General features: G+C 55.5%; 1 protein-coding gene across 1 annotated transcript in view; it reads left to right on the forward strand.

Moving 5' to 3' along the window:
- The window catches only part of SLC12A3 (solute carrier family 12 member 3), a 38,692-nt gene that overhangs the window by 8,655 nt on the left and 17,627 nt on the right, over positions 1 to 12,410 (forward strand). The window contains exons 9-18 of the mRNA XM_052655467.1: positions 2,633 to 2,717; positions 3,649 to 3,803; positions 4,048 to 4,155; positions 4,621 to 4,744; positions 6,309 to 6,410; positions 7,299 to 7,454; positions 8,116 to 8,215; positions 9,605 to 9,716; positions 10,269 to 10,409; positions 11,425 to 11,531. Coding sequence (XP_052511427.1) covers positions 2,633 to 2,717; positions 3,649 to 3,803; positions 4,048 to 4,155; positions 4,621 to 4,744; positions 6,309 to 6,410; positions 7,299 to 7,454; positions 8,116 to 8,215; positions 9,605 to 9,716; positions 10,269 to 10,409; positions 11,425 to 11,531 — 1,190 coding nt within the window. The remainder of the gene's footprint in view (positions 1 to 2,632; positions 2,718 to 3,648; positions 3,804 to 4,047; positions 4,156 to 4,620; positions 4,745 to 6,308; positions 6,411 to 7,298; positions 7,455 to 8,115; positions 8,216 to 9,604; positions 9,717 to 10,268; positions 10,410 to 11,424; positions 11,532 to 12,410) is intronic.

Raw genomic sequence — 12,410 nt, forward strand, 5'->3', positions numbered from 1 at the left:
GTCAATTTTCTGATGGGGAGATGGGGACTGAGACGAGGGACTTCCTAGTGACTGCCGTGGGATCTGTGCCAGGCTGTGTGACCACACAGCTCACACCTAACCGCTCACATTGGTGAGCTTGCTTGTGCACTTGCTATGTGCCAACCTACTCTCTCATTTCATAGGTGAGGAGGGAGGGCTGCTGAGGTCCAGAGAGGGTAAGGGACTGGTCTCAAGGCACACAGCCAGAAAGAGCTAGGCAGGATGTGGACTCAGATATCCCTGATCTGTGAGCTGGGCTCTGAGATTTCAGACCGATGTAAGGGCGGGATGGAGACCTCGTGTATTCACTTCCCATGGGTGCTATAATGCGTTACCACCCACTTAGTGACTACTGACGACAGCAGAAATTTATTCTCACAGTTCTAGGAGCCAGAAGTGCAAACAAAGGTGTCTGTAGAGTCCGTGCCCCTCTGAAGGCTCTAGGGAAGAGTCCTTCCCTGCCTCTTCCAACTTCTTTTGTTCTTGCTCAGCCGTTCAGTCATGCCCGACTCTTTGCGACCCCATGGACGGCAGCACACCAGGCTTCCCTGTTCTCCACCATCTCCTGGACTTTGCTCGAACTCATGTCCATTGAGTCGGGGATGCCATCCCAACATCTCGTCCTCTGTTGGCCCCTTCTCCTCCTGCCTTTAACCTTTCCCAGCTTCTAGAGGCTTCCAACAATCCCGGGGCTCCTCAGCACGTAGCTGCCTCCCTCCAGCCTCAGCCTCTGTCCTCACATGGCCTTCTTTCCCCTGCTTGTCTCTGTGGTCTCGCCTCCTCTCACAAGGACCAGGTCATTGGATGGAGGACCCACCTCAGCCCATATGACCTCATCTTAACTAGCTGCATTTGCAAAGATGCTATTTCCACAGAAGGCCCTATTCTAAGGTTCTAGATAAATGTGAATTTTTGGAGGCGCTCTTCATCCCATCGTAGGTGAGACGGACGTTGACCTGGTCTGTTGGCCTTGGGCCCGGGGACCCTGTGTGCTTGGTCTAGTGAGCCCTCCTGGTTCTCAGGGCAGGGCTGGCTGGACCACGGCTGCAGAGCAGAGACCTCAGAGCCAGGACGCTCCAGAGACCCCAGCCTCCCTCAGCTCGGCACCTCTGCTCCCACTTTTCTCTGGCCTGCCACCCCCTTCCTCCTCACCCAGCACCTTCAGAGTCACCTTAGTCGTCCCCTCCACCATGAGGCCTTCGGGGGTTCCGGGCGCATCTCCCCAACCTTGCTCCCCAGTGCACTGTGGTCCTCCCTGTGGTGGGCACACCATCTGCCCTGTGTGGGCAGGATCTCACCTGTACCTCCTCCCTTGGGCCAAGCCTCAGGGCCTCATCATCATAGAGCGTCCATGGGTCCCACCTCAGGCCCCCGGTGTCTGAGGCAGACAGCTGGACCATGGCCAGCTTTGTCTCACTTGTCCATGAACTTGAACAGTGTCACGGTCCCTCCAAGTTATCCAAGTTGTGTCACCTCTGATGCTTTCTGCATCTGCCAGCTGAGTGGTGAGCAGAATGGCCCAGGGAAGGCGGGCAGGTTTACCAATTGACTTCCCATGGCTGACGTGGCCTTGCCCTCCAGGCTGGGGTCCATACCTAGACTAGAAACTTGTTGTAAAACCCCCAGCCTCTATCCTTCCACCCAGGACCAGTGCCCCCAAGGGGTGGGCCTGAGGCTATGGACCTTGACATGTCAGGGCCGAGCTGCTTAAGGCTCTGCAAATTGGGCCCTCCTCCTGGCTCCCTGGCTTCAGTTTCCCCACCAGCCACCTCTCAGGAAGCTATGCTTGGAGAAGTGCCTGGAAGAGTGAATGTGATGTGGGTGTGAAGGTCTGCTGTTACTGCCAGGAAAGCACCAGCAGAGATCTTTGTCTGAGAGGAAGGAGGAAGTTGGGGACTGGTCTATATATTCCTGGCTATGTAATCAAACAAATCACTTGATGCGTAATGGGGATTACACGCAGCGAACCCAACTGATGAGCTGGGCCCTGGTCTAGGAGCTTAACAAGGATGGATTTGTTTCGCCAGCATCCCTGTGAGGCTGGAGGGGCTGAGGTGTGGGAGGACAGGCAGGCTACCCGGTGATCACCTGAATCTGACTGCAGGCAGGATGACTCAAGGGGCTCCCCAGGTGTCTAAGTCATAAGAAATCTGCCTGCCAATGAGGAGATGAGGGAGCCATGAGCTCAATCCCTGGCTCAGAAAGATCCCCTGGAGAAGGAAATGGCAACCCACTCCAATACTCTTGCCTGGAGAATTCCATGGGGTCGCACAGAGTCAAACAGAGCTGAGCACTCATGCACGCACAAAGGCTGATTCAGGAGCCCTCCCCCTCGCTGCCCCCAGGGCAAGCACTGGCCAGGTGTCCTCAGGGACCAGAGGAATTGCTAGGAGTTCCTCTCCCTGCCTCCGGCTCCCAGCGCCCTGGGTGTGGTCTCAGCCGCCACCTTCATTCTGTCCCGTCCTCCTCTGTGGATGCTCAATCTCTAGGTGCCCCTTGGGAAGTGGCTCTGAGGGGCCAAGGTCAGGGGTGGCGGCCCCACCCTCAGCCTGACAAGGCCAGGGCCTGGGAGGGGCTGCCTGACCCCCCTCTCCCTCCCTCTCTCCTCCAGGACCCTGCAGTAGCCATCCCCAAGGGAACACTCATGGCCATTTTCTGGACCACAGTCTCCTACCTGGCCATCTCGGCCACCATCGGTAAGCCGCCAGCCCAGAGTGCTGGAGGGGCCGCAGGGTGCAGTCGGTTCTCTAACAGGGAGGGCTGGGTCGGGAGGACATGGCAACACCAGGAAGTGGAGCCGTGGATTTTATTTTGTGTTGGGCACCGTGGTGGCAACCAGAACATCTCTATGGTGGGAGGTAGTTTGTGGTGGAGATGTGGGGTCAGACGAGGCTCCTCTGATCCCTTCAAACCACAGGTTACAGATTCAAGCGTGTAAAATCCTGTAGGAAAAATCAAGCTCCAACTCTAAGAATAATAAAAAGAGTGATGCTGAGGACGGGGAAGATGATTCTAGCAACTGACTTATTATCACGTGCTTAGTCCTTTACATGCCTTATTACATTTAATCCAGGCACTGGTCATTTCTGCCTTTTGATGGAAGAGAAAGCAAGGGCTCAGAGAGGTCAAGTGACCTGCCCAAGGTCACACAGCCTGAGTGGTAGAAGTGGGGCTTGGACCCAGGCCTGGGCTGTTGACACTTGCCTCTCACTGAGACCCTCACACACGTTCTTGCTCTCAGTAACCACTGTGCGAGGTGAGCTGCTCACAGATGGCCAAGGGACACGGCCCAGTCATAGCCACCCGGGGCCTAAGGGTCAGGCCTCCATCATAAGGAGGACACTGTGACCTTGGGTCACTTAGGCTCCTTGTGCCTCTATAGAATAGCAACAACAAAAATAATAGAAATACCTGCTTCCCAGAAGTGTTTAACATGCTTAACACAGGGCCTGGCGTGTGAAAAGTGCTCCTGCATAGAGCTAAAATGATCATCATTATTACAAAGTACAGGAAGAGCTGGCCCAGCAGCAGCATCTCGCCCTCTGCAGAAGCGACCAGCATTTTCCGGGTGGCAGGGGAGGAGGGAGGAGGGGAGGGAGATCTCCCCATGCCCTCCTTTCTCCCCAGGCTCCTGTGTGGTTCGAGATGCCTCTGGGGGGCTGAATGACACGGTGACCCCTGGCTCAGGCGCCTGCGAGGGGCTGGCCTGTGGCTATGGCTGGAACTTCACCGAGTGCGCCCAGCAGCACAGCTGCCGCTACGGCCTCATCAACTACTACCAGGCACGCGTGGCCCCGCCAGATGCCGGGAGGGCCGGGTGGAGGCTGGAACGGGCTGGAAAAGACAAGGCTTGGGGGATGGCTCTAGGCTAGGGAAAGAGCTTCAGATAGGGGCCCCAGTGAGGGTTGCAGGCTCAGGTGGAAGCTTCCAGACAGAGCCCCTGCTTGCCATGGGGACTGGGGTGACCCAGGTGGGGGCTCTGGGCCCACTCCTCACCTCAGGGGTCTGAACCACATGTCCCTGCAGACTATGAGCATGGTGTCGGGCTTTGCACCCCTGATCACAGCCGGCATCTTTGGGGCCACCCTCTCCTCTGCCCTGGCCTGTCTCGTCTCTGCTGCCAAAGTCTTCCAGGTGAGGCCACAGGAGGGGGCGGGAGGGTCTGGGAGGCCAGGTGACCTCCAGAGGCTGGAGGAGTCATGTGACCTGGTGTCTGGATGGGAGGGAAAGGAGCTGGGAAAGCAAAGGCTTGCAGGAAGCAGCCTGTTGGCTGTGCTGAGCTTTGACGAGCACCCACCTTTCCCATCCCGCACCCTCCCTCACAGTCTGGCACCCCGTCTGCAGCCCACCCTCCCAGTCTCCCTCCGATGTGATCAGCCCCCTTTCAGTCTTCATGGTGAAGTGGGGAGGGCAGGAGATCCCCCGCTTTCACAGAGACAGAAGCCAGGTGGAATATCCCCCACTTTCACAGAGACAGAAGCCAGGAAGTGCCCTGCTGAGGTCACCGAGAGAGCAAGCAGGGGCTGGGGCCCAGGCGGCTGCAGGGGAGGGGACGGCAGGTCCTGGCCAGGGGGTGAGCGCATCGCCCTGTGCCCACAGTGCCTGTGCCTGGACCAGCTGTACCCGCTGATCGGCTTCTTCGGCAAAGGCTACGGCAAGAACAATGAACCGGTGCGCGGCTACCTGCTGGCCTATGCCATCGCCGTGGCCTTCATCATCATCGGTGAATAGCCGAGGGCACGCAGGGCCGCCACCTCTCCAGCCGGCCACCTGGCAGGGCCCGACCTGCTTTGCCTGGTTCTGCCCTCCTGTGTGCTAGCATCTGGGCCTTCCCCGCCCCCAGGTCTGAACCAGCCCCCAGGAAACACCAGGAGCACAGGGCAAGCGACTGATTGCTCCTCAGGAGCTGATACAAGCAGCTGGGTCACTATCTCTGTAGGTGCAGAAGCTACATCAACCTCATTTCTCAGACCTTGAGCTACTGGGTCCCTTGGGGTCCGAGACAGGGGATGCCCTTGGAGAAAGATCCCAGTTAATCAGTTAGCTAGACTGACCTCTATCCTGGCTTTGCCATGTGTCAGGTGAGTGACCTTGGAGAAGTTACTTCACCTCCCAGAGCCTCGGTTTCTTTGTCTGCAAAATGGGAGCAACAATGCGTAAAGGGTGTGTCGCTGATGGGCAGGAAGAGACCACGTATGTACACACACATGCATTCATAGATGCACACACTCATGTGTGCCCACTCCCCAGTACTTTCTGAAGTTTAGCCAACAAGGCAGAACCTGCTAGGAGAGAGTGCTAGGAGAGAGGTGACCCGACCGAGCAAGAGCAGTGGCCATGAAGACCCCTGACCCTCCTCCTGATGCAGGAATGGGGCCAGGGTCAGTGACTGGTGAACCTCCCCTGGCTGGGGGGCGCTTTCCTGCCACAGCTGAATCCCTGCGACTTGGGCTGGCACCACCAACCCAGGAGACATAGCCTAGTGGTCTAGCCCCACTTCCACTCGAGGGAAACTTTCCAGACTGGGTCCTACACCAGAGGAAGAGGCAGGAGGGCCACACCCAGGGCTGGAAGCGCCTGGCCAGGCCGGGAGTCCCGGGTGTTGCCGCTTGTTTCCTGATCACCCTCAGTCCACCCCCTCCTCCAATTTGATGTCCTTTCATCTGGGTTGTTCTGACTGGACCTCAGACAGAGGACAGTGATCTCAGATGTTCTTGGGCAGGTTCTGGTGCTGATTCAATGGACCTGTGTAAAGAAGACTCAGCACACAGAGGCGCTCATCTTGTTCGGGGATCTTGCGGAAGCAGGCCCCAAGACAAGGATTCATGTGCAGAAGTTTGCTGGGGTGCCAGCGCAGGGGGCTCGCGAGACAGGGAAGGGCAGGAGTCAGTTCTTGAGCAGGCTTCCACTGTGGATGGAAATGTGATGTGGTCTCAAGGTTTCAGATAACAGATGGCATGGGTCTTGGGTCACACTGTAAGATGTATTTCTTATTACAATTTGTGGTCACAAAAGAAGTGACGGTCACTGTCCTGGGTCATCCTGTAGCTTGCCAGGATCCACCCTCGCATTCCTCTCCATCCTCCATAGAGCTGACACTTTACAGCTTATGAAACAATGGGCTTTGAGATTCACAAAATGATGGGCCCTTTTCACAGATGAGAAAGCTGAGACACTGAGCCTCGGCAGCCCGTCTGGCATTCCCTTACCCTGAGAGGGAGGGTTCTGGGGACTCTGTGATGGAGGTGCCCAACAGACTGTCTCCTCTCCCCCTTGGGTCCCTGAAGCTGAGCTCAACACCATCGCCCCCATCATCTCCAACTTCTTCCTGTGCTCCTACGCCCTCATCAACTTCAGCTGCTTCCATGCCTCCATCACCAACTCGCCTGGTAAGCAAGGCCCTCATCTCTCCATGGGAAGTGACACTTGGGGCTGGGGTATGAAGAGGGGGCATGGAAGACATGGATGCAGGTGGGAAGACCAAGGTCACCCGTCAAACTGAAGTCAATTAATGGTAACTTTCCAATAATAATAATAACAACAGCTATCCTTTATCAGTCATTTACAATGTACACTCTGCATGGATTCATACACTGTTTACAGTGTGCAGAGACTTTTCTCGTGCCTTCCTCCCTCAGATTTAAGGGAGTCAGGAACCTGGTTCCCAAGAGAAAGAAAATCACCCGTCACAGAGTGGCTGCAGGTTGCACTTGCCCAACTTCAGGGGGCGCCACTCATGACGTCATAGATTTATATAGATTTATATGAATACTCTCTGGCAGATGGCAGCAAAGAGTCTTCCAGGAAGACTTTTTCTAATTGGCCTGAAACTGCTGATAAGCTGGCCCCCGAGCCACTTTTCCCTAGACCGTGGCCCACGGTGCCTTGGAGCTGTGCCGTGGGGTGGCCCTGGCACAGCTGCAGATGTGGGCCATGCAGAGTCAACTCCTTCCCCTGCATTCACCCCCTCGGCTCTGTGTGAGCCCCGGAAGCCAGCACTGCTGCTGACGCTGGATGTCCTGTGGCCGTATTTGGCCAGAGCCGGATGTCTGTCCTTTTGTACAGCCTGTTCACATAGGAGGATGCCAACCAAGGCAGGCATGTGGCCCTATCAGTGTTTCCAAGCCCAATCCCAGGAAGCAAGATGGGTGGGCAAAGGCTGGGACCCCCGCTCTGGGCACTATGGGCATTGCCACCCTGACCCTGCCCAGCTGTGTTGGCTCAGAGGGAGACTCCAGAGTGTTGAGGGTACCCCCGTGCCCTGTGCCCCCCACCAGGGTGGAGACCCTCGTTCCGATACTACAGCAAGTGGGCAGCGCTGTTTGGGGCAATCATCTCTGTGGTCATCATGTTCCTTCTCACCTGGTGGGCGGCCCTCATCGCCATCGGCGTGGTCCTCTTCCTCCTGCTCTACGTGATCTACAAGAAGCCAGGTGTGTGTCTCAGGCGGCCCCTGGCGGTCAGGAGTCCCCTTCTCGCCCTGAGGCTGCCGAGCCAGCCTGCCCGTCAGCTCAGCCAGAGGGTCTGTCTCAGAGTCTGTGCTCCCAAGGGCTCCCTCTGGTCCTCCAGCCTCATCCCTCCCCACGGGGTGAGGAGCCCCCGGGGAGTGTGCCCACTCAGAGCCCACACCACCCCCTGCCAGACACCCAGGGCTTGGAATTGCCTGCTCAGGTCCAATCTCCGGAGAGTGGCCAGCCTGCTGGTGTGCGTACTAGACCAGGGGCTGCCTGATAGAAAGGCAGGCAGGCAGAGCCTGGATGCAGGGGCAGGGGTGTCTACACACAGGCAGGCAAGGATCCCAGGAGACAGCACTCTTGTGGGTGAGATAAAGAACTCCAGGAAAGCCTAGAACTCTCAAGTTAAACTTGGCCTTCCAGGCCATTGTGAAGGTCTGTTTGTCAAAGGAGACTAGTTTGTAGAGTTCAATAGCTTGATGTAATGTATAATGTTTGAGTTTGTAGCCATATTGTAAGTGCAAAGGTTAGGAACAGAACTACATGCTGTCAACTGCTCCCATGAGTGTCTGCTTCCTAAAGGTCAACGTTCCCTCCCTCGTACTTAATGTCTGGTTTCTCCCGTGACTTCTAACCTCAGAGGTGAACTGGGGCTCCTCGGTACAGGCGGGCTCCTACAACCTGGCCCTGAGCTACTCTGTGGGTCTCAACGAGGTGGAGGACCACATCAAGAACTACCGGTGAGCACAGCCTCGAGGTGCCTGGGGTGCAGGGCTGGCCCTGACCCTGCTCTGGAGATCCCCAGCCAAGACCTGACACCTGACCAGCAGACCCAGGATGGGCACGGCCCCTTCTCGGAGAGGGAGCAGGGTTGGGGAGCATTGCCCAGCAGTCAGGAGACCAGAGTAGACACTGCCCAGTGGGGCCCAAGCAAGTCTAGTGGCCTCTCTGTACCTAAGTTTCCACAGTGGAATATGCTCTGGGCGATACAAACACAGACAACACAGACATCCCTCTGTGTCCACCGGGGCCTGGATCCAGCCCCACCTCACCATCCCCTGCCCAGATACCAACATCCTCAGGTGCTGAAGTCCCTTATGTAGAAAGCCTAGTACCTTTGGCCCTTGCTGTCCATGGTCCCACATCCAGATTCAATCTCCATGCTTGATTTTTTAAAAAATATCTATTTGGCCACACTGGGCCTTATTTGCAGCACGTGGGATCTTTGATCTTTGTTACAATGTGCAGAATCTTTAGTTGCAGCATGTGGTATCTCTCTTGTTCCTCAACCAGGGGTGGACCTGGCCCCCCCCACATTAGGAGTGCAGAGTCTTAGCCACTGGGCCTCCAGGGAAGTCCCCGCCACCCTTGGTTGAACCTGAAGATGTAGAACCTACAGATTCTAAGGGCCACCTGTGTTCGTAAGGGTGCTCTGATGTTATAATTTGTGAGGCTGACTGTTCTGAGCCTGTCCCAAGTACTCTTCGAAGCTGATTCCCCTCCTAAGTGAGGAAAATTGTGCCTCCAGGATCCCTTTCCCAACAGATCACAATGTTAATAATCGGACGTATCTGGGTTTCAGTCCCGTGCTAGGTGACCTACACAGTGTCGGCACAACCCTCTGAGGTGTATAAAACCGCTAACCCCATTCACAGATGAGAACACTGAGGCAAGGAGAGGTTAAGTAACTGGCCCCAACTCACACAGCTGGTGAGTGGCCAGTTTTGTCTGGTTCCAACTGAGTCTGGTAGTGACCCTTGACTGTGAGCCTTGGCTGCCTCTTCTACCCAGTAACACAGTGATCTAATGAGTGAGGGGCCTCCCCACTCGCAGTCTTGATTCTGCTCACACCATGCTGTGCTGGCTGGAGCGGGGGCCCTAGGTGGAGCAGCAGGAGGGAGGTTCGCCCCAGGGTAGCCTGTGGTGGTCTGAGCAGGAAGGACAAGGAACACCCAGTGTGGTGGCTGGCCACAGAGAGAGCTGGAAAGGAGTCACGGACAGGAGGACCACAGGGTGGTTCCTCTGTCTAGGAGGGGAGTCCTGGAGCTGGGGCAACGCCTGGAGCAACTCTATTTGGCATCCACACCCCCAACTCTGTCCTAATAGCTCTTTTCCTTTCCCCTCCTCAGCCCCCAGTGCCTGGTGCTCACGGGGCCCCCCAACTTCCGCCCGGCCCTGGTGGACTTTGTGGGCACCTTCACCCGGAACCTCAGCCTGATGATTTGTGGCCACGTGCTCATGGTGAGTGTCCTCTGCAGAGAGGGTGGGGCTGTATTCCTGGAGGAGCCTCGGGCATCGGGTCCACCCCCGAGGGTGGGAGTGGGGTGGGGTGAGGTAGGGGCCGGAGGAGGGGCTGTGGGGCCTGGACAGGCTCTCTCCCCTTTGCTGTTCCTCTCACTGGCTTCTCCCCACTGCCCCACCCCTCACCTGCTCTCTCCATCTTCCTCCTGGCCTTCCCCCTGCCTAGTGAAAAAGTGAAAGTTGCTCAGTCATGTCCAACTCTTTGTGACCCCATGAACTATATTCTTCAGGCCAGAATACTGGAGTGGGTAGCCTTCCCCTTCTCCAGGGATCTTCCCAACCCAGGAATCGAACCCAGGTCTCCCGCATTGCGGGCGGATTCTTTACCAGCTGAGCCACCAGGGAAGCCCTCCTCCTCCTCTTTTTTTCCCCTAATTCCGTAAAGGAAACCACCAGTGAGCCCAGGGAACAACCTCCAGGGCAAGAGAGGAGCTGTGTCTCAGGTCAGAGGGTAAAGGCACCCCTGAGGTCATGTGTCCCTGCCACCCACAGGGCCCCCGCAAACAGAGGATGCCTGAGCTCCGGCTCATCGCCAGTGGGCACACCAAGTGGCTGAACAAGAGGAAGATCAAGGCCTTCTACTCCGACGTCCTCGCCGAGGACCTCCGCAGCGGTGTCCAGGTTCTCATGCAGGTGGGCGGGCCTGGGGCTTCCCCACAGGCCTTACTACTTGCTGTGGCAACCTGAAGTGGGATGCCCTGGTGGGCTAGTTGAAGCCCCTTTTGCTGCGATAGGAGTCCACCTTTCTCCCCCTCTCTGGATGTGCTGATTCAGGGCACTTTCTCCAAGTGCCCAGGACTCCGGGGACACTGCCTTGGAGACCGGTGGGAGCTGATGACACATTTTGTGGTTTGGGGACTTTTTAACAATATAATCTACAGACAGCAAAGTGAAATAGTGTAGTTTAATATATGTTTACAAATGCGGACACCACTCAGTGCTATGAAACCACCACTCGGGTCAAGTTCTAGAACATTCCATTCCAGGCAATTCATTTTATTGCTCAGTTTTCTTATTTGTAAAGTGGGGATGCATGGATAAAATAACAGTTGTTAATTCTGAGTCAACATAGGGGACTCCTTTTCAATAGTTTCCAATATTTCTCAAAATTAAAAAAGAGCATACAAGGTCTCCTATTGGGATTATAAAACTACTTGGAGCAGAGGTAGAAGTTATGATTGTGTGATATTTTAAATGTATTAAATGCCACTGAATTATACACTTTTAAATGGTTGATTTTATGTTATGTAAACTTTACCTCAAAAATTAAAAAAAAATTTTTTACATTAAAAAAAAGAGAAATATAAAAGATGTATGGATTAGGTGACCCAGGAATACTCCAAGCTTGACATCCAAACTCAAGTCCCCTGTTATAGGAAATAATTCCATAAAGAAACGGTAGCTGGGATAATCCAGAGCTGATGGGACAGCCCAGCCGTTAGCCCTGCTTGCAGAGGCCTCAGGGAGTAACTCTGGCTATAGCTTCACCTTTCTCATGAGTGGATCTAGGCAGCCAGGACCTTGAACTGGGGGATATTTCTCCTGAGCCCCCACCCCATGGCGGAGAGGGAAACTGGGATGAGACCAAGCTCCACCCTAGTCACAGAACAGAGGCCTGACCTGCCACCTCATCCCCACCCCCTGGCAGGCTGCAGGTCTCGGGAGGATGAAGCCCAACATTCTGGTGGTCGGGTTCAAGAAGAACTGGCAGTCGGCTCACCCAGCCACGGTGGAAGACTACATTGGCATCCTGCAGTGAGTGAGGTCACCAGGCGGGGCAGGGCCTGAGGTCTCTTGATCTGGGCCTTTGGCATTTCCTGGGCCTTGGGAAGTAGAGGAGAAGCAGTGGACACTCTAAGAAGCTGAGTCTACTGGTTCAAAGCTGAGGAAGAAAAAGGCAGATGGAGGGTCCCCCTCTGCCCTGCGGGTCATAGACACCCAGACTGTCAGAGAACAGGCAAGTAACAGAGCGAAGTGGGCCAGGTGTGGGGCCTCAGGGAACGGTGGGGACTGTGGCAAACGGAGGAGAACAGGTGTTCCCTGGCTCCAGCTAATCGTGCCCAGGCAGAAATGAGGACCCAGTGTGGCCAGATCTTCTAGTTTTTCAGAGAAGTCAAAAATGTGAGTTTTTAGGTGAAAATCGTGTGCTTACCTGGGGGCTGCAAAGACCTGCAAATGCCCAGCTCTCAAGCTGTGAGGTGGTACTACTGAAACCAGGCCTCCAAGGAGGCGACAAACTGGGGAATGGGACCCAGGGATAAACTCCCTGGGGATTTCAGGGTTAACGCCAAACCCTTTCTCTTTCGTTTCTTGCTGTGCAAACTCCAGAAAACGCCTGCCTGAGCTGCCTTTGTGCCTTGGTCGGGTATCGAGAGGCAGTGTGCTGGAGCCTTTAACAAACAAGAGGCTGAGTGTGGGGACCTGGGCCTGGCTTCCAGGTCTGCTGGGAACCAGCTGTATGACCGAGCAGTGCATCTCACTGCCTCTAGCAAAATCACAGCAGGAGGCAGTACATACCCGCTCTGTAGGAACCCCTACATATTGGCTTCAAGATGCCAAAACTCCAAACTGCTGAAGCCTAAAGGGCCCTGTCCCAGAGATTTGTGATTAGAGTTCAGAGGGCAGTGCTTAGCC

Source organism: Budorcas taxicolor, chromosome 18 (assembly GCF_023091745.1).
Source record: "Budorcas taxicolor isolate Tak-1 chromosome 18, Takin1.1, whole genome shotgun sequence".
In the NCBI taxonomy this organism is placed as follows: Eukaryota; Metazoa; Chordata; class Mammalia; order Artiodactyla; family Bovidae; genus Budorcas; species Budorcas taxicolor.